The following is a 23,798-nucleotide window of genomic DNA, read 5'->3' as shown; positions in this document are numbered from 1 at the left end:
ATGACTGCGAATAAAGTATCGTGCATCTAGAGTCGTAGTGTAGTATGCATTATGATGACTGTTAGAGCGAGCTGAATCCCATTCGTTTGCAGCTTCGTTCCATCTATCTCTAATTGACCTTCTACGGTTCTCCGTACCTTCAATTGGAGTTGCGTAAGCTATGACCAACAACGGCAGTGATGCTTCGAACGGTGAAGAACCCTCTGTAACTGAATTCGTGTCTCCCTCTGGTTCGACCCTCATCTGTGGTGGTGCTGTTCCCGGCACAGGATTAGAGATATCGACTGAAGCAAGAGCTTTAGCCCAAAGTGTCAGTGAAGCCAGACTTGCACAAGAAGTTCTGACCCTTCGAGAAGAACTCAACAAGATCAAGCAGCAGGTGTGCCAAGTGACCAAGTGTAACGGAGAAGCAACTCTCAGTTCCCTCCAAACTGCAGGAAACGTGGTAGCCAACGTCATCCGTGGGAATGGTATGGTCGGTCAAAATAGTCCGATCTATTATATCTACGAGTCTGTGAACATTTCTAAAGAGATCTCCGACAAGTATTGGGTTGCATCGATACCACAGCTCTATGAGGAGGTCTGCAGAAATGAGCCTACCCCGTTCCGCGCGCTCTTCAAGGGTGCCAAGAAGGATACTTATGAAGATCTCGGTAGGGCCTTGCTCGAGACGGTTACTATGCTCGAGAAGTCCTGGAACTTTCCGTTGGATATCATAGTGGCCCTATTGCTACATCATGTCTACCAGTACGGTAATGGCATTCATAAGAAGGCGGCTGAAACTGTAGTGCTGCGATTATTGGCTGCGGAAGGGGATCGCGAAGTCGAGGACATTTTGGACGAGATCAAAGTTCAACATGGGCACCTCCTTAGACCATCCTTACCGGTGGATGTAGACTATGCAACTCTGAGTGGGGCAGCTAGGTTCAAGGAGAAGTCTGGATGGGAGAGACTACTCTCTCTCCTGACCCAGGTTCTAGTTCGCATTGGATCGAGTCAGACTTGCCATCTTGAAGCACGCTATCGATGGGAACAGTTGTCCCAAAAATCGAAGGAGTGGCTGGTCGACTTTCTCTCTCGCGAGGATGAGGCCTGGAGCGACATGGTAGCTGCATTCGCGTTCAAACGTGTACCCCCACCAAGTGACTATGATCGTGTGGTGAAAGTGGTTGGTGCGGTCAGCAAGCCTATCCGCGAGCGGTTCAGTGAAGCTCTTCGGAGGAACAGGAAGGCGCCGGAGGAGCTTCTCTTCAAAGATATCACCAAGGAGCTCCTTTCTATCGAGGCCGAGGCGTACGCGGTGTTACCCTGGGAATATGGCTCTGTGCCCAAGCACGTTTCGCGTTCCAAGGACTCTGCGGCTCGGTCGAGAACACACAGCAGTCCGGCCAGGGTATCCGATCACGTTAAGGAGAAGTCTGAAGGAAGGCCGGTTCGTCCCGACAGGTGGTGCACCATTTGTAACAAGTACACCCGACACACGGCTCCTTTCTGCTGGAACAATCCCGACTGCAAGAATGCTCCTGAATGGTTCAAGAACAAGCTCGAGAAGGATACCAAAAAGTCCTCTGACGACGACATCACGAACAGGGAGGATGCTCCTACCTATATGGTGACTTCTCTGATGGCAGAGCCTCTGGCGGTTCCGGCGGTGTTGGCCCGGCTTCGTTCCTCTGCCTATCCAGATCGAGATGTGATAGTGGCCGTCGATACACTATGCGAGCTCAACCTCATTCACGAGGACTTGATCCACTACTGCGAGATCGTAGATTGCCCCCGTGACGAACTGCCCACGCTGGCAGGTTTCAAGAGTGGAAGGGTTGTGCCTAGATGCAAGGTGCGCCTGAGCCTATCCTTTGAGGGCAAAAGATGTTTCCTTTACGCTCTCGCCGTCGACCTACGATCAACGTGTGTGGAGATGGATGTTGTCCTCGGGGCTCAGTCACTTCGAAGGATGGGTGCGGATGTGTGTCTTACGGACGACAGGCTTCAGGTGAAGGACCTCGGTATCGCGATTCCCTTGGTCAGACTAGATCGCAAGCCTCAGCCGGTCTGTTCCGTCCCGGTTTGTAGCATGGTAGAGGCGGTGAACTATGAGGAGCTTTCGGCCATCTGGTCGGAGGAGCGTCTCACGACATCTATGAAGGAGAGGCTTGCGGACATCGGGTATGTGGCCCCGGTGCTCGATTTTGATATTCCTGAGTCCTACCGGAAGACCCCCTACCAATGCCAAGCTCCTTACAACATTCCGGCTAAGCTAGTACCCGGTGTTCACGACAAAATCCGCAAGGAGGTGCTGGCTGGACATTGGGAAGAAGTAGCTCCCACTGCATCCATGTGGATTAGTCCATGCTTCGCCAAGGCGAAAGGAAGACTTATTGAAGAAGGACCGGCCAAAGGCGAGGAAGCGGTTCGACTACTAGTAGATCTACGGCGATTGAACACTATGGTGGACATTCCCGACTATTTCCGGGATGATGGCCTCTCGGCGGCGGAATTTGTGCGTCAGGTTGATCAAAGTGCGAGGTACTTCACCACTGTGGACGTTGAAGCTGCTTTTGAGAGCATACCGGCTGCACCTAGGGCTCAAGACTTGATGTGTTTTGCTATCGGCGGTCGCGTATACCGTAGCAAGGTGGCCCTCCAGGGATTGGGGCTGAGCCCTCTATTGTGGCAATATCATATTCGGCATGGGCTTCAGACTCTCCTCGGAGAAAGCTACCGTGAGTACTGTGCTATCTTCATGGATGACATCCTCATCTGGGGCGATACTGCTGATCAGTGTGAACGACGCCGGAAGGTGGTGGTGGCCGCTATCAATGCTCTTGGGAAGAGGGTAAGCTCTAAGTGTGGTCCTTCTATTGGTGCGAGCGCTGTCTGCATTGGGCTAGAGTTCTCCGCCCGAGGAATCCGGCTGAGCGACGAGAGCATAGCTCGGCTCAAGAGTGCGCTCGCCCAGACTCCTACTAGTGGGTCCCATCTGAGACGAATCCTGGGGTCCATTAACTACGCCCGCAGCGCCTTTCAGTTCGATCGGCTTGCGGGGTTTGGGGAGACCCTCAAGGTCCTGACGCCATTGGTCAACAAGAAGCCATTCAAGATCTCGCCCGAGGCAGAGGATGCCCTAAAGCGGCTGTCTGAGAGCATCGTCAACGCCCCTCTAGGTCTTCACTCGTACAAAGACTTGATATGTGGTGAGGCTAGCTCCTGGGTTGTGACTGTGGACGCTTCTGACCTTGCCATTGGGGCTGCGCTCTTTCGGTATAATGGGCCTTCCCAGGAAGTCTCTATGGAGGACTTGAAAGACCCCGAGAAAGCGGTATTGGTTGGTGCTTTATCTCGTGCTCTGTCGGGCGATGAGGTAAAGTTAATGATCTATGAAAAGGAGATGCTGGCCCTCATGGCCGCCATGCAGAAGTGGGGCAAGCTGTTCATAGCTACCACCAGGCCAAGATCTCCAAGAGAGTCACAGAGTGAGGCTAAGATCCTGGTGTTAACTGACAATACTATCAGTCTCTCTCGATGGACTACTTACCGGCTCCCTCTCTCCCCTTTGATTAGCGCCAAGTCGCGCCGTTTCCTCTCGTGGATCGAGGAGGCCAGTGAGTGGAGATATCTACCCTACACGGTGAGGCACTGTACTGGTACCTCTAACGACGTGGCCGATCTACTCAGCCGCTGGCATGAGCAGCTCCTGTGTCAACCCGAGGAAGACCCACGATGCCAAGGAGACGAGGCCGGCAAGGATCTCTTACCTTTCTGTATGGTCATCCCGGACCTTCTGCGGCCAGCAGATGACGACATGTTGGGTGAGCAGGACTACCCGGTGATGGCTGCTGCGCCCGTGACCTCTGGGGCTCCTCCTGAGGGCGAGAGCCCACCAGAAGAGTGCTATACGGCACCGCAGGTTGCTCATGTAGAGGCTCCCCTGGCGGCACTAGACATTATCGACCTCAACCACAACCAGGCAGCTGTGGTGGAGAAGGCCCTCGCTGAGGATGATTCGGTGTTCCAAGGAGTTCGCGTCCGCGAGATCTTTGCTGTTGGCCGGAAAGTCGACCATTCTGGGTTGTCTCCTTTGGTGGTAGAGAAGGTGTCACGATGGTTCGCGAACGGGATATTTGCGATCCGCCAGCCCTTTGCTGGGAGTGAAGTGGGTTTACTATTTTGCCAAGGGTCTCTCAGGACAAGCGATGGCCCTAAAGAGGTTATGGTGATCCCTAGCGATTGCGATGTCGACCTCCAGCCCATGGTACCTACCCTGCTCGAGGACGGTTCGGATAGAGACATGAGGAAGAGTCTGCTAATGAGGCTGCACGACAACTTGCTCACGGCGCACAACAGTAGAGATCGGCTACTAGGCATGGTCCTTCAAGTTGCTTGGTGGCCGGGGGTGTCGGCCGATGTCAAAGCCTATCGGGCTAGATGTCCAATTTGCTGCCCAGGACGATACCGGCAACCCCCTGGTGTACTCCCCGATTGCCGTACTCGCTTCGACACTTACAGCGTGGATTTGAAGATGATCCCGACGGGTCTCAAGGAGAGGCTGGGTTTGCCGCCCAGTGCGTGTGTGGTCAGTGCCATTGACCTGGCTACTGGTGAGGTGTCTTTTGAGCTTATAAACGACCAGTCCGCTGCCAATGTCGCCAGATTCTTGTGGCATAGAATCATTGTTCGTCATGGCGAGTTCAGTAGGCTCTGCTCCGATCAAGGATCTGTATTTGTCGGCTCGGTTCTGGGTGCTATGAGTAATCTTTTCGGGTGGGTGGTGAAGACCAGTGCGGCCCGTAACCCCACGGGAAACTCACGGATAGAGCGAGCCCATAGAGCTGTGAGTCAGACATTCCGCTGGGTGGAATCTCTGGGTGATGCCGACGGCCCCGATGATCTGAGGCTCTATCTGGGATCAGCTGAGGCCAAGGTCAATCTGGCGGCCAATGAAGAGGGATTGTCGCCCCATCTGGCTGTATATGGTAGTGAACCGTTAATGCCGCTGCTGAAGGAAGGAGTGACCTGCGAATTGGATGACTTGAACAAAGACATTGACAAGAGAACCATCGCTGATATTCGCGAAGCAGCTGTATGGGCAACAGAAGCGCTTGCTGATTCCAGGGACGTGAAGGCCTTCTACAACCGCGCTAGCTTGGCGGCCGGTTCTGCTGTGGATAGTAACACTCTGAAGTTATCGGAGCACGATGAGGTTCTCTACGAAGGCCGAAGAGAAGTGGTGAAGAAACTATTTCGAGCACCTGGGTCTGATATCCCCATAGTGGCGGTTTTGGAGTCGGGCAAGAAGGTTCCCATTGGTGCTTTGGCCCTGCTACTGAGGTCCGAGCAGCTCACGTGTCGCGCGTTCTGCGAGCTCCAGGACGATGCTCTAGTAGATAAGTTCGTGGCGTTCTACTTGCCATCTCAAGATAACCTCGTCATGGTGGGCAAGGTGATTGAGGCCCGGTGTGAGAAGGTTGTTATCTGGGTATATGATGGTGGTGCTAAGACGACCGTGTTCCTCCCCCTCTGGAGGAGCGACGAGGCGACCAAGAGAAGTAAAGAGTCTCCTGGAAGGAATTGGATGGTATTAACGACAGAGGTTCCTGCAAGCTGCATCCTTGCCCGGGTTGAAATACACCCCAACGGTCGTGTGACGGCTGCCAGCAAGGACCGGATTGAGGCCCTTGGGATATCTCGCCCCTCGGATACTCTGTTGGTGACGAACCCCAGTCAAGCCAGTGGTCCGTCAGGGGCTCTGTAACGGTGTAACCGCGTGGCGAGCGAGAGGGCTGACTAGAACATACTATCGATGATGACTGCGAATAAAGTATCGTGCATTCTAGAGTCGTAGTGTAGTATGCATTATGATGACTGTTAGAGCGAGCTGAATCCCATTCGTTTGCAGCTTCGTTCCATCTATCTCTAATTGACCTTCTACGGTTCTCCGTACCTTCAATTGGAGTTGCGTAAGCTATGACCAACAACGGCAGTGATGCTTCGAACGGTGAAGAACCCTCTGTAACTGAATTCGTGTCTCCCTCTGGTTCGACCCTCATCTGTGGTGGTGCTGTTCCCGGCACACACGCTTCGTAGTTAAGTCAGAATAATTCTGCACGCACGCACAACGAGAAAGTGCCTGTTGTTGCGGTATATGCTCCGCTCGCTTCGCAATTAATATCAGAAAATAACACATATTTGCGCATCAAATTAACACACACTGTACTTTTATGCAACTTCTACATAATTGATTTAGTTGTGTTTCTGATGAAATCGTATTCTTTCGAGCCGTCCTTTCCCTTGAATGAGCCGTTGTTGATGATATTCGACGACTTCCTCACGTCTGAGGAATGCGATAGGATTGTGAAACTGTCCCTTAAATAATCGTAAGGTAGTATGGGGTAATTAATTATATTAAGGAACGTAGTGTTTGTTCACGACATTCTGCATCATACATGCACTTTGCAAGAATGATCGATTTTTGAGGGCGAGCGCGATTCGCATCAGTGGTCGATATCGACTCTAACAAACAACTTCTATCTACTATGCTCACTAGCAACCGTTCACAGCACTCTCAGCGGTCTAAAAACGTCCCTATTGGGAAGGAGGGTCATGCTGTGATGGAAACCCGTAAACGGGAGGTGTTCATGGACCTCAGCAACACTTCGAACTTTCTGCCTGCTCACACGGGTGAGTCTCGTCTTGGTGGTGATTCTGGTTGGTTTTGCAGGATGACAACAGGCGCGGCCTCGCGAGGCAAGGCACGATTAGGGGACGATCTTGATGATACTATCATGCAGGGCACCACACCGGCTAGAATGGAGTCCATCAGCCCAGTGATTGACTGGAAGGACACCATCCCCCCAGAGGATCGTCAAGTGACGTTCACTCAGGAGTTCATCCCTCCAGTGAGGGACGATTTTCAGGATCTCGGCGACCCTCAGTTCGTGGCGGAATATGTCAACCCTATCTTTGTCAATATGAATGGCGTTGAACAAAAGTAGGTCGACTCTATCGTTCCACAGTGAGGAAAGTATCTTCTCCGTTCGTTCAGATACAGGCAATCCAGCGACTACATGCAGAGAACCCAGAATGATATCACTCAGCGTATGCGTGCAGTTCTGATCGATTGGTTGGTTGAGGTCCACTGGAAGTTCAAGTTGGTTCCTGAGACGCTCTACTTAACGGTAGCTATCGATGATGCTCCCTTGGTTGATGATTTTGTGTGTTTTCAGGTTAACTTGATTGATCGCTACCTTGAGCAGTGTCCTAATCTTCCACGTACACGACTGCAGTTGGTTGGTGTTACTTGTTTATTGATTGCTTCTAAGTGAGTCGAAGTTGGTTGAGGAGTGGTATGAGAAGAAGATGGTGTTCTTGTCAGATATGAAGATATATATCCTCCCGAGATGAAGGACATTGTCAGTATATGCGACAGGACTTATCAACGTCACGAAGTGATGGAGATGGAAGTTGACATTCTCAACACGCTTGGGTAAGTGTCTCTTCCCTCTTTTAGTGTTGTATTGGTGACACCAATTTGGTGTTCGCTTCAGGTTCTGTATGACTACCCCGTCGCCGATGTTCTTCCTGTTGCGGTATGCTAAGGTCATGGAAGCCGATGAGAAGCACTTCTTCTTATCCCAGTATTGTCTGGAGCTTGCATTGCCAGAGTAAGTTGGTTTGTCTCTTTTTTATATTGAATGGCTACTTTTGTGTACGTTTTACTGTATATACCGGAGTTTCACCTGTTTCACGTGAAGTGGCGTAGTACTCGGTGAAAACTCCGATATTGGCGGTATGCAGTGGCTTCTGGAATATATTTTTGCATCTATCTGATTTTAATATAATATTATATAATTTCGACATCATCGATTATTCCTATTCGGATCAGGTACAGTATGCTGAGGTATTCCGCAAGTCAGTTAGCGGCAGGCGCCTTGTATTTATCCAACAAGTTGTTGAGGAAGCCGACAGCGTGGCCACCACATGTAGCCGTACATTGTCCTAACACTGAGCACGACGTGAAGGTGGTGGCGAAGGAGCTATGTGCATTATTGCAAGTAGCTACCAATGAGGACCATTCAGGGACGCAACTCAGGGCTGTGAAGAAGAAGTTTCAACTCTCTAAGTGAGTGGGGTGTGGGAGAATACTGTAGGTTGTGATGTGAGCATCGTTCGTGAATGAGAGGAAATGGAGTTTAATTGGTCAACTGAATTCGATATTGAGGGCATTAGAGTTATATTGGGAATGCAAATGGATTTGTTTTTATTTGTTGTTGTTTTCAGGTTCCGGAGTGTGTCCCGTATGGTGCTTGGATGAAGATGACAGCTGGAGTGTTTCATCTCGTGTACAATACTGATTTATCACGCAAGAAATTGTCTATGATTTTAGAGACTATCGTCCTGAGGAATGCCAGTTGTTGGACGCTTATTCGTTTGTAAAATGAAGCCCCGTGATTATTATCGTCGTATGTGATCGGTTGCATGATTCAATTAGTTTCGTATGCTGCTGTAAGCACGCAATGCATGAGTTATACTACAGAGTGACGAATACTTTCTGTGAGCAGTATTGTGTTGGGAATAGTCATGCTGGTCTTTGTTAGTTCTTCTCAGCGGGTTGGGTTTTACTGTTGATTTTTGAGCACATGTTATTATCATGGTTAAATGACTTTATACGTCTGTTGTGTTATGGAGGAGTTGGGGATATATGTGAACGACGTGTTCGTTATTGTCAGTTTTTTTGTGTGATTTGCATGGTGCATATGGTCGTTTATACTTTGCTTTAATATATTTTCATCTATTCGTTATATTGTATTTTTATATTTTTCGTAAGTTTTTTTCGCTTTTATTCGTTTGATAAGTTTACCTCGGAGGAAAATCATGTATATTCTGAAAATTGAAATTTGTGTTATATTCTCATTTATCACCTTTTTGGGAAATAAAAAGGTATAGAAATGCAGGTTTTCCACTTTTCTACTCGTACACCTTGACTTTATCGCCTTTTTCCCTAGAAGGCTAGTCTCAATCGTTTCGGCGGCCCGAAAACCCCCAGTTGACCCAGTTTCACGGTAATACGTGGTCTTGGGGACGGAAAGTTAGAGAAGAACCATCGTTTTTGTGCCACCATGTGGCCGTCTGTCCGGCGTTGAACTCGTCGTTGAGTGAGCGGAGCTTTGTTCTACGTGACGGATTATTTGAGTACTACGAAATATTTCTCCACAACTAAAGAGAGTTCTAACACGAGGAAAGTACAAATCAAGAGATAAACGGATGGCTATACCCACAAAAACACGGGGATCTCGATGTGGTGCCTCTCCTATGTATGCTCTAGAAACAATTTTTGCGTGAAAATTACGGAGCCATCACTCGGCTAAGACGGCTCGTATGCCGAGCTGCGGAGGTCGACCTCGAGCGGGCCTCAACCCTGTGATTTGGCGACCCGACATGCGGGCTTCCGGTTCGAGTTTAGTCTTCCGACCGAATCCCGCATTCAGGGCCCGCTGTCCTGTTTACCATACCGCCCGGGTTGCTTCCCGTTGTCAACGACGTTCAGCTTCAATGAGGCACCCCAGACGAGCTTGCTAACTAAGCAGTAAGCGTGTGTTCGTACCCCTTGTTTGATATCTCCTGTGGTTTCCAAATTTGTTGACAACCTGTCATTGACAAAGACTGAATCGTTCAATCCATCGTGACAGGTTCGTGATTTTGACGGTTTTCTTCAACGGTGGGGAGACAGGTCCTTTCGAGGTATACATTACCAATTCCTCACCCTCCTCAAAAATGGGAAGTTATGAGGAGTTGATCGTTGAAGAAGGAACGGTAGGGCTTCCTTTTTTCAAGGCACTCCCTTGAGAAACAACTCGTAGGTTATAGGACCATTACTCCATAGGACCTATTATTATATCAGCTTCACCTTGCGCTGCTTTGTTTCCAGTGTTTAAGAGAGTGAACAGTGGATGGCTACACTCTACCTATCAATTTAGCAAGGTTTGTGAGATGATTGTCCCCAGTATTGATTAGAGGCAATCGTATCTGTAATACTTCAGCTCTTCCTCTGGCTGCTCCTTATGAGGTAGCTCGTGTTGGCCGTGGTATCTCCCACATTCGACATTAATACTTCCCAGGTGAGGAACTTCGGAGTACGAGGAAGGCCTTGGTGAGAAATCAGGGACAGCGGATTAGTGCAACTTGTAGTTCTAGCGATTTAACGATCAGAACGGAGGCTGCGGGAGTCGAACCTGCGCCTTTGTGGCTCTTTCTGGTAGTAATAGGGGAGTTCGCATGTTCGAGTCGAAGGTCTTCGCTGTAGACCCTCCGGCTATATGCGCAAGATCAGCATTTCCTAGCTCAGTGTGTCGAGAATGCGATTGTCAATTCTACCAACGCGACTATCTTCGATAAAGTCACAGTGCTTTTCTCTCTGATGAGGTCCTTGCTGTTGGTCTGGAATACGCTAGACGTCGGCTTCACAGGCGCACCGGCGTCTGTAGAGATTTCTCTGAATGTCGCGGGTCAGTAGCAGGTTGCCACCTTCTTCTGGAGCTGCGGGTGTCTGGAATTCCGGCCGTCACCGATCGTCTCCACCACTGCTAACGTAGGGACTAAGCTAAGCTTGCTGCTGGAGGCGACGAGGGCGACGTCGTTGTGGGTGCAGCATCAGAGGCTCGAACTAGTCGGCATTGTCTGGATAGGCTCTCATCGGAAAGGCAGGCATTCACGCCAGGGAGAGCTGCCAACAGGTACTGATAATAAACGATCGTAGAAGAAGTCGCAAATCTCAGCAGGTTTGCCCTTAGGGATATGCATTTTGAATGCAAGCCACTGTTGAATGTTACATGATAGTATCCTATGAGTTATATATGACTGCCTTGCGTGGAGTACACTCGGGCACGGGATTTGAGCATTTAGTTCTTCATTCCTCATGCAGGCTGATTCCACAGGTGTTCTCGGGGCAACTGCCTCTTTGGTGGTTACATGTGTAGGCGTAGGTGTATTGGGCCTTCCCAAGGTCATGCAACAGTCTGGCTGGATAGGAGGCTTTATTGTTCTATTCGTCGCTGGTCTTGCATCTATGTGGATGGCTCATCATCTATGCGATGCATGTGTAGCTCTAAAGAAAGGTAGCGAGTACCCCTCCTTCCAAGACGTGGGAATGCGGACCTTCGGGATAGCAGGCAAACTGGCTGTTGTTATTTGTATGGATGTTTTTATGGTTGGCCTTTGCGTCATTATGTTGATTCTCTTCGCTGAAAACACTATGCGGCTATGGCCTGTTCTAACGCAAGACTGGTGGGTCCTCATTTACGCATGTCTTATGGTCCCCTTCGTCTGGATCCGATCGATGAAGGCAATCGGCTGGCTATCATCAGTTGGCGTCATTTCTATTATCGCCACTTGTATAGTCATCATCATAGCCAGTGCTACGAATGCTGTTAGCGAGGGTGACACGCTAGAGTATCACCTCTTCAATGACCAGCTTGGTAGCGCTATGGCAACTTTGATGACATCTTTCGGTCTCACTACTATGGTGTCCGCAGTTCTCAATGGCGTGGGGGAACCTAGCAAATTCAGCAAAGCGCTCATTTGGGCTTTCGCTATAATATTCGCCGTCTACATAGGCATCATGGCTGCTGGTTATGCGGGCTATGGTGACGGGATCGCCCAATATGGCGATATTGTCAGTGCCATCTCGACCTCTACTGGCAAACTCAACTGGGCTGGCTATGCTATCATCGTCTGTATTCTAGTATTGTGTGCAACTCATTTCCTCGCTCTCTTCACTCCGGTTGCTATGGACTGTGAGAGGCTTATCCCAGAGGATGCTCCAATGCGCCATCTGATATGCTATGCTATACGAACGGCTCTTGTGGCATTATGCGCTCTTCTTGCTGTTGTCATTCCTGGCGTTATGACTCTGATATCTATTTTGGGAGCTATCCTCGGGATGCCCTGTGTAAGACACATTCAGAGAGATATAATGGCGTGCATTTGTGCTTGTGATAAGCGTATAATAAAGTATATAAAATTTATATTATAAATGTCTATCGTTGAGGAAGTGATAGTAGCGCTCGTGGGGAATTCATGTTCAAATCTGTTCTTGATTTCATACTCTAGTGTTTCAGGTTATGTTACTTCCTCTCTTCTTTTACTGGAAGGCCTGTTTCGTCAATACTGCTGGCCTGCGTGCCATTTACTCCGGACGCGTCGTTCATTTCACCGGAGAAATTCTGATCATCCTGCTGTCCATATACACATTAGTGTTCGGACTGTAAGGGGGTCTCGCTCCGCTCATTGGATTGATTATGTGCTCGTCAGGTACCAAACAATTATAAGCTTATAGAGAATCCTACTATAGCTATTAACACATCGTTCGTGCTGGCGGAACAAACCTTTACATCATTCCGCGCTCTACGCTTCCTTTACGCTCTTAGGCTAATCCTGAGCCAAATAATATGTTCCTCTCAATTAAGTCACGCATTGAGTTTCTAGTGCGAATCGATTGGCCGCGAATGTGATGAAATTGTGATAGTAATAAGATAACTCCAAAATTCCAAGCAACGAAGTTGAGTAACGTAGCAACGAGAACGGAGTTCAACTCAGTGGGCTGTTTGTCAAACTATCCAAATGAGTGGTGGTATGGTCTCCAGTGGACCGGATATTCATTGGAAGAGACTCAACGGGAGGAGGTACAGCATGCACATCGATCGAGAGCGGACCCCATTCCGTGCCAACAATGCAGGTGAGTCAATTATCAGTTGGACCCGAGAAGCACCCCAAAATCTTTGAATGCGGTCTCTACACTAGAGACCCTACCACAACAATTTAATGCGGTCTCTTCCACAACAATGCAACACGTCTCTGCCATATTACACAGATTGTCGAAAACGGGCTGAGCAGCCCAGACTATCCTTGTTTTTCACAATATAGGATCTGGGCATAGGCCCCGTGAATCATCCACATGCGAGTACAGTAACCAGTCCTATCAAGGACAGCCCATCACATCTTCTACCGCGGATGGCAGTGTTGCTGGTCGTACAACAATAACCCAATGCCATGAGATCTGCACGCACTGTATAGGTGTAATCCCCCACCCGACATAGATGTCAAACCCCTCCTTCCTTGACGAACTCCAATATACAAATCATGGGAAAACTGATTTCTCTCCAAGTGAGAGTCTCTTAATAAGAGGAATGGGCTCATTCAAACAGTCCACGAATGTGGAAGAACGAAAATCCAACTTAGGAAAATTGTGCAACACGCTCATATCGGACGAATGTAAAACCCTTAGCAAGAGCAAGGCTTGTTTGAACCGAAGCAGACCGAAGGCTCCTCCCAGTACTTGCAATAAGATCCCGGGAATCCAGCAGCACACTCAGCATCACATTGAGCAATGGAGTGTGTGGTAGTACTAACGGTGTCGTCAGAACAAGAGCAAGCGATATCGCTACCGAAACAAGTAGGCTCATCCATCCAATACTTGCAGTACGAACCCGCATAGGACTGCGCACAGATCTTGTCGGCCTCAACGCAGCTGTGCTTTGGCGCAGGAGCAGCAGTAGTCGAGGTTTCGACCGGGCCGACAGTAGTGGGAGCGACAGTGGTAGTGACAGTCGACTCAGTAGTGGGAGCGACACTGGTAGTGGCAGTCGACTCAGTAGTGGGGGCGACGGTGGTAGTGGCAATTGACTCCGTAGTGGGGGCGACAGTGGTAGTGGCAATTGACTCCGTAGTGGGGGCGACGGTGGTAGTGACAGTCGACTCAGTAGTGGGGGCGACGGTGGTAGTGACAGTCGACTCAGTAGTGGGGGCGACGGTGGTAGTGACAGTCGACTCAGTAGTGGGGGCGACGGTGGTAGTGACAGTCGACTCAGTAGTGGGGGCGACAGTGGTAGTGACAGTCGACTCAGTAGTGGGGGCGACAGTGGTAGTGACAGTCGACTCAGTAGTGGGGGCGACGGTGGTAGTGACAGTCGACTCAGTAGTGGGGGCGACGGTGGTAGTGACAGTCGACTCAGTAGTGGGGGCGACGGTGGTAGTGACAGTCGACTCAGTAGTGGGGGCGACGGTGGTAGTGACAGGAGCAATGGTAGTGGTGGGCAAAGGACTGGTACCAGTTGGGTTAGGCGGCATCTCATTGACTGTATAACCTGTGCACTTGTACAGATCAGGGTTGCACTTGGTCTTCGCGATACAGTTCAAGCACTTCTTAGTAGCAGGGCCAGAAATGCAGCTCATCATACACACGTCACGACCACACTGAATCGACTGACCGAAGCAGTTAGAACAGGAATCGGACAACCCGGACTTCTCAATACAGGCAGTACTAGCCTTGGCATCACCGAACGACTGGAGACCACAGTAAGCGATGAAGTTACTGTAAGCTTGTCCATAAGAAGCCCACAAATCGTGATCGCTGCTGCTGCACATCCCTTGCAGAGAAGCGGTGGTGCTGCTCGGGATAGAAGTAGTAGCAGTAATGCTAGTAGTAGATGAAACGCTCGGGCTAATTGTAGCGGTAGTACTAGACGTAGTTGTAGTGGTAGTACTAGACGTAGTTGTAGTGGTAGTACTAGACGTAGTTGTAGTGGTAGTGCTGGGAAAAGTCGTAGTGGCACTGGTAGTAGTGGTCGTGGTAGAAGGAGTTGTAGTAGTTGGTGTGGTAGTTGTGGTAGTTGTGGTAGTAGTGCTAGGAGTGGTGGTTGTGGTAGTAGAAGTAGTGCTAGGAGTGGTGGTAGTCGTGCTAGGAGTGGTGGTAGTCGTGGTAGGAGTAGTAGTGCTAGGAGTGGTGGTAGTCGTGCTAGGAGTAGTAGTAGTGCTAGGAGTAGTGGTAGTGGTGGTTGTGGTGGTAGTGGTGGTAGTGGTGGTAGTGGTGGTAGTGGTGGTAGTGGTGGTAGTGGTGGTAGTGGTGGTAGTGGTAGTAGTCGGTGCTGCAGTAGTCACAGGCAAAGTCGAAACAGTTCCGGTCGGATCAGGCGGCATTTCGTCAGCAGAGTATCCAGTGCAGGCATAAAGTTTGTCATCACAGTCAGACTTATGTATACACTTAAGACACTTGCTCGTGGCGGGCCCAGAAATGCAGCTGAACATACATGAGCCTCTCCCGCATTCAACAGAATCACCAAAACATTGGGCACAAGAAGAAGTGAGTTTGTTCATGGGGTCATTCACTAGACATTTGGTGGTACCCTTGGCATCACCCCAGGCTTGTTTCCCACACCCAGCAAGGAAGTTGCTGAACGTCTGACCATAGGAAGTCCAGAAGGCTTGGTCCTCACTGGTGCACTGACCAGCGAGAACAACGGTCAAAGTAGCGGCACTTGCAACAGCGAACTTCATATTGGCAACGTCGTTCACAAAAGTGATATTGATCACTAGTTCTAAGCGAATAGGGCTCGAACATAGCTATGTCTACTTTGCGTCATAATCTTGTGTATCGGGACAACTTGCTGCGAGACAACCCCCACGTATACTGGCGAGTCTGAGATGAGAGTATTCACTCGTATTATTCGCGTGCGATGAGGAACTTCCTTAGGGCTCTCTAGGTTGGTCCGTAGTTCTGCACTTACGCGTGAAGTTTCTTAACACGCCCTGTCAACAAACTATTCTTCTTCTATTGTTCCACAGCCCTCGGAACTATTTCTCAAGTTGCATGCCGCAACCTGTGTCGGTTGCGTGTGTCTGATTTTGAATGTAAAGGGCACATCGAGATCTATTATTACCGAGAGCAAGAGATATGAAATACTTCGCCAATGGGCGGAAGAATGAAAAGTACGGAGAACCGGTCATTTCCCATCATGAAGTGAGCGGCTACATGAACCGCTGTGCGTCTGCGTGCTACTTTCGCACGCAGACCCAACTTCTGGTATAGATCCTCTACACATCTTATGTTGTGTTGAACAGCCGCTCGGTTCAACGTCATCCAAACCGTCAGACATCGTCATCCTGAATTTTTCAATTACGAAAGACATCAATGTGAATCAGATAGCGCTGGGATACAATCTTATCGAACTTCACCGTTCCGTAATAACACGTTCTGTCAAGTTGGGGTTCTGATCATTCGTTGATTTATTCACGGCAGAAATCGCTGAGTCCTCCTCCTGCTACTGTTAACCTCACATTGACTGAACAAATAGCAGCAGAGTTGGAGGGAAAGACTCATCTCTTAATCGAGTTGAGAGGGCGAAGTCAAACAGCTCACAAGGCTGGCGAGGGACGAAAAATACGATCATGGAAAAGTGACCAATACGCCTACTGGTGACGAAACTGGACAATTTAGCAAGAACAGAGCTTGCTTGAGCCAAAACAGACCGAAGGATTCGCCCAGTACTTACAATAAGAACCTGGGAGTTCGGCGGCACACTCAGCATCACATTTCAGCACAGACTTAGTGGTACTTGTACTTCCATGTTGGGCAGAACAGGAACACGGGATGTTGCTCCCGAAACATGTGGGTGTATCCATCCAGTACTTGCAGTAGGATCCAACATACGACTCAGCACAGATCTCATCTGCTTTCCTACAGCTACTAGTCTGGCTCGAGGTGGTACTGCTAGAAAATGTGGTCGTTGAGGTAGTCGACGGCATGCTAGTAGTGGTGGTCGGAGACATGCTAGTGGTGATAGTCGATGGCATGCTAGTGGTGATAGTCGATGGCATGCTAGTGGTGGTAGTCGATGGCATGCTAGTGGTGATAGTCGACGGCATGCTAGTGGTGATAGTCGATGGCATGCTAGTGGTGGTAGTCGATGGCATGCTAGTGGTGGTAGTCGATGGCATGCTAGTGGTGGTAGTCGATGGCATGCTAGTGGTGGTAGTCGATGACATGCTAGTGGTGGTAGTCGATGGCATGCTAGTGTTGGTAGTCGACGACATGCTAGTAGAAGTAGTCGACGGCAAGGTTATAGAGGTAGTCGAAGGCATACTGGTAGTAGTCGAGGCCATACTAGTAGTAGTCGAGGCCACGCTAGTAGTAGTCGAGTCCATGCTGGTAGTAGTCGAGGCTATGCTAGTAGTAGTTGACGGCGTGCTAGTGATAGTCGAGGCCATGCTAGTAGTAGTCGAGGCCATGCTAGTAGTAGTCGAAGGCATGCTAGTAGTAGTCGAGGCCATGCTAGTAGTAGTCGAGTCCATGCTGGTAGTAGTCGAGGCTATGCTAGTAGTAGTTGACGGCGTGCTAGTGATAGTCGAGGCCATGCTGGTAGTAGTCGTCGAGGCCGTGCTAGTGGTAGTCGAGGCCATGCTAGTAGTAGTTGACGGCGTGCTAGTGATAGTTGACGGCGTGCTAGTGATAGTTGACGGCGTGTTAGTGATAGTCGAGGGCATGCTAGTAGTAGTCGAGGCCATGCTACTGGTGGTCGAGGCCATGCTAGTAGAAGTATTCGACGGCATGCTAGTAGTAGTGGATGGCATGCTAGTAGTAGTTGACGGCAAGTAAGTAGTAGTCGAGGCCATGCTAGTGGTAGTCGAGGCCATACTACTAGTAGTAGTTGACGGCGTGCTAGTGATAGTCGAGGGCATGCTAGTAGTAGTCGAGGGCATGTTAGTAGTAGTCGAGGGCATGCTAGTAGTAGTCGAGGGCATGCTAGTAGTAGTCGAGGGCATGCTAGTAGTAGTTGACGGCGTGCTAGTGATAGTTGACGGCGTGCTAGTGATAGTTGACGGCGTGCTAGTGATAGTTGACGGCGTGCTAGTGGTAGTTGACGGCGTGATAGTGATAGTCGACGGCGTGCTAGTGGTCGAGGGCATACTAGTGGTAGTCGACGGGATGCTAATGGTAGTTGGCGGTATGCTCGTGGTAGTTGACAACGTGCTGGTGGTAGCTGTACTAGTGGAAGTGGTACTGATTGTAGTCGAGCTAGTGGAAGGAGCCATTGTAGTAGTAGGTAGGCTCTTAATACTCGTGCTGGGGTTCGGAGGGAGTTCATCCACAGTGCAACCACTGCATGTTGCCAACTCACCGGGACACTTCGAGTTGTCGATACATCTCAAGCAGGAACTCGAAGTCGAGCTCCACATACAGGTATACCAGCATTTCCCTTTCGCACAATTCTGGAACTTGCCAAAACAAGAGGCACAAGGCTGCGACAGCTTATTCATGGGGTCATCCAGAAGACACTGCGCGGTCTTCTCGGCATTTCCCCATTCCTTTTTGGCACAGCCAGTGAGGAAATCGCTAAACGTTTGCCCATAAGAAGTCCAGAAATCATAATCGCTGGATGTGCACTGCCCAGCAAGAGCCTCAGCAAATGTTGCCGCTGCGATAATTGACTTCATCGCGAGAAAGATCTTGCCGCAAAAGTTTTATACCTGATGATTTCAATGAGGACAGAAATAGCTGCAGATTGTGTCGGGAGACAGATGGAAGATCCAGTCGAGGCAAGCCACAGAACCATCGTGCCATTGTTCGCTTGCGTTGTACTTGTACGAAGGAGAAAATGACATATCCCCAGCGTTTGGCAGACTGGTCTCGTAATGTTGTGGGGCTGACCGAGTCAGCGAGCTCGATATCACCGATTGGGATAACTTTTCTCCAAAGTTATCGAGGATGACATTCACACTCATTCACCCATACCTCGGTACTGGTCACCGGCTACTGATTGCTCACTTCTGGAAGAGTGCTATGATATCATTGTTCGTCATTGATATCTCTACTCATAGAGATTACGATTCAGTCCCGACGAGTGAATACAGGGTCTCCCTGTTTCCAGGATCGTTACGGATTTCTGCCGTTAGATTTCAGCGGCTATGGATTTGAGCCGTCTCGTTCACGAGCTGTGGATCAGAGCGAACCTCCGGAATGATTCCGACGTAGAACGTTAAGTGTGGAAGCCTGGCCATGTATACTTAGTACAGTTCATCAAATAAGCTATGCTTCCCATGGATTAACCACAACTCATGCCTTAAGGAAGACGGAAGGTTTATGTCTTTTACAATAGGTCTCTTCACGCCGCAAGCTCAGCTAAAATACCAGACTTTCTTAGCTGCATCAGCTCAAACAGACCCTACCGCAAACCTCACACATCCGATCAGTCTTTTCTAGCAGCTAGAATGTAGCTTGTCGAAGCAACAGTAATACATTACTTCTAGATTAGTGTTGTCATTACGATCTCCCAAGCATCAGAAAATCGAAACCGACTTCGACCCTCAAGAGCTCGCAAACAATGTACGAGCTTTTGTTGCACTGTACACTGCAAGGCGCTCGATGTTGCCACTCCCACCCTCAAGAGCGACAGGCATGCCGAGCTTCTTCGCAGCGTCGCTGTACGGAAACTTCGCAGCGGGTCCACCGGTAGGTCCTGCGGATATCAGTTCATCTCTCATTTTCAACATAAGATGAGTAAACATAGATGCGGTCAACGCGATCGCTTTCTAGCCGCGCGCTGATCCCGAGAGGTTTCGGCATATTCTGCTGATCAATAACCCCCCCAACTGGGATGACCTATGCGGTGCATAGTATGTGCCACATAGTATGTGGGTGCACAGTATGCACCTGGTACGACTTGCCCAGTGGAGGCTCCAACCTGAAGGCATCCATTGATAGAGAGTATTGCTCTCAGAGCAAGGTCGTAGAATCTATGACATGAGCAACGAACGAACGAATTCAGGGAAACTTGAGTAGCAACCATCATCGCGCATAGAACACTCGCGAATGTTAGAGGATCAACGCGACAGTGTAACCTTGGATTAAATAAGGTTAGGTAGGATTGGAAAAATCGGTTCAAAAGTTGATAATCAGTTTTCATATAGAAGAATCACAAGTTAAAGTCATCCCCAGTCGGCGACGTCGTAAGTCTCCTTTTGATAACAGCTCCCACGCGATATAGCCAGTTCGAGGACTTCATAGAAGAATCCGTGCCTGGAGATGAGGACATGCTGCTAAGTCACGAGCCCGAGATACACGGTCAGGTACGTAGCTAAGCTAGTCAGCAAACTACCTTCCGACGTTGTGGACTCCTCCCTTGAGAAGTCCTCTGTAATCACTTCACGAGATGCTTCTTTATCGTCCGCTTGTTTCTGTTTGATTGCAGCCGCCTGCTTCTCCGATGATTCAACAACGAAGTAGTCTACGAGCTTAGGTTGGCCATCTGGTTGGGGCTTACGATAGTCCTAACGACTCGTTTATGATCGAACCGAACGAGGGCGATAACGAGGCACGCTCACCGAGGGTGATGGGCCTAGTCCCTGCTCCACTCTACGAGCCAACAAGGTGAGATCGTCTTCCTCAGCTTTTCTCTCGCTCTTCGGTCGATACTTGCTCGGTGTGATCCACTTCCAGGACGGCACCTGGACCAGCCAGATAGACGTGTCAACATGAAGAAGACGAGTGGTACTCGTGAAGTACCTGCGAACCCTTGGGCAGGAGCTTGCCATCCCAATAGGGGTCCGCCTCCCAATGTCTAGCAACATGGTCAATGCCAATAACAAAGACGTGTAGATCACCCGTGTCGGGACTAATCCACATACGCAGGAAATGCTTGTAGTCGTTTATACGGAGGGAACTGAAGGCCTCGGTACAGTGTTGGCCAAGATAGTTAAGAGAAATGAGCAAGTAGACGCCGAAGATGAAAGAGGCAATAGGCGTCATTATGATGTACAGGAAAGGCGATACCGAGGCGATGTAGCGGAGGTACTGGAAGCGGTCGATGGGCTGAGATGGAGACATGTGTCACATCTGACTGAGATTTGCCCTTACCATGTTGTTCTGTAAAGCGGCGCAGACGCCGGCTCTATTATGGAAAGCATGGCTCGGTAGATCAGTGATTGAGATGAATAGAGAGTTGAGAGAAGCTGGGGTAGGGAACATCGATGCCTGAGTGACGGAATAACAAGATGAAACGGCTGTACTCGCTGAGCTGACCCAAAAAGGACCCAAGACCGATACGATAATCGCCTCAGTCGTATCAAGGATCTCCAAGCTGTCCCCACAAGGGGCTGTAGGAGTCACGGTGTATAGATACTCGCAGAGCAACTCCACTAAACATACTGCAGAGACAGCCGCAAGGGAATGGCATAGGCCATGGATCAACCCAACGATGAACCTGTTAGATGAGGGAAGGGGTTTCCTCCAACTTCCTCAAGAGATTTCCGTTAGCCTCCTTATACCTCTTGGCCTCCCCCATTTGTTCTTCAGCACAACCGATGCACATTGTTATGTACATTATCTGCCCGATCAGAGATATATATCTGACACAGATGGGGGTGTGAGTGATGGAAACTGTTCAAGAGCTATTACGATTGGCGAAAGATTTTGTCGTAGGCCTCGACCATGAGACCGATGAACTCATATAGACTCAAAAAAGCAGTAGGTTGCCTTAACACCCTCCCAGCATCGCATAGGGGGAGAGCAGATATACTCTGAGAGAATCAGCTATGAGCGACATGGCAGAATCCTACCGTTAGCCAGAACGCTACTTACTCCCATAGATTCGCAACGAAGAAGATGTGCGCAGCCGAGAAATCACGATAAATTTCTTCAAAACCACACGACGGACAACGATCACGATTTGAAGCTGACCCATGAGACTATTCCCGGCTTACCATTGCTAAATACCATATTCCTAATACCACATCCGCTCCCCAGTTGCGTCGGCGGAACTGTATGGGGTTCAGCCACGTCAAGCGCCGACTCACATTCTCGGGTGGATACGACTCAACACGAGAGTACCTATGAATGTCGCCATGCACTCCATTATTCCATGAACCAGAAAGTTCATGCCGGGTATGTCTGATATACTACAATGAAGGAGTTATAGAGAAAATACAATGCCTTCTCAAGCACAGGGGAGTACTGAGAATAGTCACATCAACTATACATGTGAATTTCTTCATGAACATATACCAGGGCCCGACCACTCATTTCAGAACTGCTGAGTGCACAACCATACTCCCATACTGGCTAATATCTGCCTGGTGAAAGTAGTGCTGCTATATATAAAAGAACTCACAATATGGTAACGAGCATAAGATCAACGACAACCCATTATTGCCCTGTTCCGAGAGGCTCTGAGAGAGCCGTAGGAATCTTCTGGCCAGATCCTGTAGCAGCATAGGCGAACTCGTTAGCATTGAGCTTGGCGATTCGCTTGTCGACCGATTCTTTGCATAATATGTCTTTCGGAGGGAAGTGGGTAGGATGTAAGAAAGCACCGGCTCCACCTGAAGTTACCAGTGGAACTCCTTTGCTGCCATCCTGAAATTGAAATGAAATCACACTCGAGCTCATACAGAGCATATAGCAAGAATAGGATGTGGTAGTACAGCAGGCATGTATCGAGAATAGTGATGAGTGTCCCCTGCTAGCCGCATGCCTAAACGAGGCTCCCCGATCTTATCCAGTAGGACGCTGACCAAGTAGCCAGTTCTCTGAGAGGGGACGCCACATGGGCTGAGCCATGGTCATCGCTTCTCATCTCACACTGCGCTCAACAACATCACACTCCCAATTTGGTCTATGGGTGATGACGACCACGCGGTCTTCAGTGTCGACCTTGCCGCGGAGTCCAGAAGGCCACAGAAATACTCGTATTGTGGACGGTCTAGATCATAGGACAGACTGAGATCCAGGCCCCATATCCACCACCCATGGGATAGCTTCACAGCAAAGTACGTGCTCTTCTGAGGGACCTTCCACCCAGCTAGATGGTCTTGGCCCACGAACCAATGTAGATAGACCTCCAGACCATCGTACCTACACAGTGAACCCTACATAGAGGAAACGGAGACTGATATCTCACCAGTCATGATTGCCAGGAATGGCAAAGAACTGTGGCTGATCAGCGATGGCCGAGGCCTTGGACACCCCAGTGGGGGCCTCTTGATGAGGAGGCAGTGCCCATTCGAGTGGACGTATTAGTCGGTCAACGAAAGCTTCATGACTGGGTACCGGATAGGCGAGGTCTCCACCATGAAAGACCACATTGGCTCGAGGGAGCATGATTCGACGGTGGCCAGTACCACTGTCGGATGACGGAATTCTTTCTAGGCCTACAGTGTGCATCTCAGAAGAGACACTGTCTGTTCTCACACGATTCCCAACATGCCCAAGTAAAGGCATCGAGTTATGTCGTTGCAGTGTGAGGGACTCAGAGCTGTTACCTTCTCCCGAACTAGCCATGCTTTTCATAGACATACCGCTGATAGTGAGCTTACTCACCTTCTCAGCCACATGGTCATCCTTGAACACATCAACCCCCAGGTACGGCTGAGCTATCAAGCGTCCAACCGTATAACTAGAATCGAAACCGTCACCACCATCTGCGAAGAAATCAAACCAGGTCTCCTCTTTATCGGATTGGTCCTCGAAAGTGACTGTCCCCTCCGGCTCACGGGTGAGGGCGGCCAAGAGCGTCCTCACATCGAACCGACCCATAAAGACCTTCAACATGACTGTCACCTGGGGAATGTAGGTAGTCATGAAGAGGCTGTACCAAGAGACCATAGACTTTCGTAGCTTCGGATCCGGACCTCGGCGTTTCTCGGCCTCCTCTTCCGCTTGATGATACTTGCCAGGACCGGTCCGGCAGATACAAACCCATGACGTCGGCCTAGTATCCTCTGCAACAGCCATGATAGACCATACAGTAAGAACATGGTCAATACCACTGGCAACTGTAGGAGGATGGGACTGTCCAGGTACTCGCAGTATCCATTGGTAAGAACGCCCAGTCTACTTTCTTCCTGTTCACAAAACCCATACTGGAGACTGAGAGCAGAAGCCATCAGGAAGAGATTGCTGAAGAACTCCTTCCGAGTTCTCCGCATAGAAAGACCTCTCGTACGGAGGGCACCTTCAACGATGAAGAATCCTG

At 49.6% G+C, this 23,798-nt stretch overlaps 10 protein-coding genes across 10 annotated transcripts in view; 5 read left to right on the top strand and 5 right to left on the bottom strand.

Moving 5' to 3' along the window:
- Positions 1-113, top strand: part of Pmar_PMAR018498 (hypothetical protein) — a gene marked incomplete at both ends in the record, with an annotated part of 811 nt that extends 698 nt beyond the window's left edge. The window contains one exon of the mRNA XM_002778015.1: positions 66-113. Coding sequence (XP_002778061.1) covers positions 66-113 — 48 coding nt within the window. The remainder of the gene's footprint in view (positions 1-65) is intronic.
- Positions 114-160: 47 nt separating this feature from the next.
- Pmar_PMAR018497 (gag/pol/env polyprotein, putative) lies at positions 161-5,752 on the top strand (the record flags this gene model as incomplete). Its single annotated transcript, XM_002778014.1, has 1 exon — positions 161-5,752. The coding sequence occupies one exon, from the start codon at positions 161-163 to the stop codon at positions 5,750-5,752; it is 5,592 nt and encodes a 1,863-aa protein (XP_002778060.1).
- Positions 5,753-6,719: 967 nt separating this feature from the next.
- Pmar_PMAR018496 (mitotic cyclin-CYC2, putative) lies at positions 6,720-8,311 on the top strand (the record flags this gene model as incomplete). The annotated part of the gene is made up of 7 exons (XM_002778013.1): positions 6,720-6,988; positions 7,049-7,175; positions 7,224-7,318; positions 7,373-7,483; positions 7,545-7,661; positions 7,883-8,119; positions 8,278-8,311. 7 exons carry the CDS (start codon positions 6,720-6,722, stop codon positions 8,309-8,311), a joined length of 990 nt encoding a protein of 329 aa, XP_002778059.1.
- A 2,601-nt stretch (positions 8,312-10,912) lies between these two features.
- Positions 10,913-12,331, top strand: Pmar_PMAR018495 (Vacuolar amino acid transporter, putative; the record flags this gene model as incomplete). The annotated part of the gene is made up of 4 exons (XM_002778012.1): positions 10,913-10,931; positions 10,980-11,944; positions 12,114-12,259; positions 12,307-12,331. 4 exons carry the CDS (start codon positions 10,913-10,915, stop codon positions 12,329-12,331), a joined length of 1,155 nt encoding a protein of 384 aa, XP_002778058.1.
- Positions 12,332-13,275: 944 nt separating this feature from the next.
- Pmar_PMAR018494 (conserved hypothetical protein) lies at positions 13,276-15,629 on the bottom strand (the record flags this gene model as incomplete). Its single annotated transcript, XM_002778011.1, has 1 exon — positions 13,276-15,629. The coding sequence occupies exon 1, from the start codon at positions 15,325-15,327 to the stop codon at positions 13,276-13,278; it is 2,052 nt and encodes a 683-aa protein (XP_002778057.1). The 5' UTR covers positions 15,328-15,629.
- Positions 15,630-16,573: 944 nt separating this feature from the next.
- Positions 16,574-17,425, top strand: Pmar_PMAR018493 (conserved hypothetical protein; the record flags this gene model as incomplete). Its single annotated transcript, XM_002778010.1, has 1 exon — positions 16,574-17,425. The coding sequence occupies one exon, from the start codon at positions 16,574-16,576 to the stop codon at positions 17,423-17,425; it is 852 nt and encodes a 283-aa protein (XP_002778056.1).
- Positions 17,426-17,671: 246 nt separating this feature from the next.
- On the bottom strand, positions 17,672-17,830 carry Pmar_PMAR018492 (conserved hypothetical protein; the record flags this gene model as incomplete). The annotated part of the gene is made up of 1 exon (XM_002778009.1): positions 17,672-17,830. A coding segment is annotated over one exon (159 nt), but the record flags the coding sequence as incomplete, so codon positions are not given.
- Positions 17,831-19,866: 2,036 nt separating this feature from the next.
- Pmar_PMAR018491 (hypothetical protein) lies at positions 19,867-20,794 on the bottom strand (the record flags this gene model as incomplete). The annotated part of the gene is made up of 5 exons (XM_002778008.1): positions 19,867-19,904; positions 19,926-20,097; positions 20,152-20,274; positions 20,333-20,638; positions 20,684-20,794. 5 exons carry the CDS (start codon positions 20,792-20,794, stop codon positions 19,867-19,869), a joined length of 750 nt encoding a protein of 249 aa, XP_002778054.1.
- Positions 20,795-21,032: 238 nt separating this feature from the next.
- On the bottom strand, positions 21,033-21,531 carry Pmar_PMAR018490 (hypothetical protein; the record flags this gene model as incomplete). Its single annotated transcript, XM_002778007.1, has 3 exons — positions 21,033-21,174; positions 21,224-21,345; positions 21,529-21,531. The coding sequence occupies 3 exons, from the start codon at positions 21,529-21,531 to the stop codon at positions 21,033-21,035; spliced, it is 267 nt and encodes an 88-aa protein (XP_002778053.1).
- Positions 21,532-21,970: 439 nt separating this feature from the next.
- Positions 21,971-23,557, bottom strand: Pmar_PMAR018489 (hypothetical protein; the record flags this gene model as incomplete). Its single annotated transcript, XM_002778006.1, has 5 exons — positions 21,971-22,180; positions 22,249-22,353; positions 22,406-22,526; positions 22,571-22,678; positions 22,725-23,557. 5 exons carry the CDS (start codon positions 23,555-23,557, stop codon positions 21,971-21,973), a joined length of 1,377 nt encoding a protein of 458 aa, XP_002778052.1.
- Positions 23,558-23,798: the final 241 nt, after the last annotated feature.

The sequence above is a fragment of the Perkinsus marinus genome (assembly GCF_000006405.1).
Source record: "Perkinsus marinus ATCC 50983 genomic scaffold scf_1104296950436, whole genome shotgun sequence".
NCBI lineage: Eukaryota > Perkinsozoa > Perkinsida > Perkinsidae > Perkinsus > Perkinsus marinus.
The sequence above is the reverse complement of the archived record's forward strand: the minus strand, read 5'-3'. Positions and strand labels throughout refer to the sequence as shown.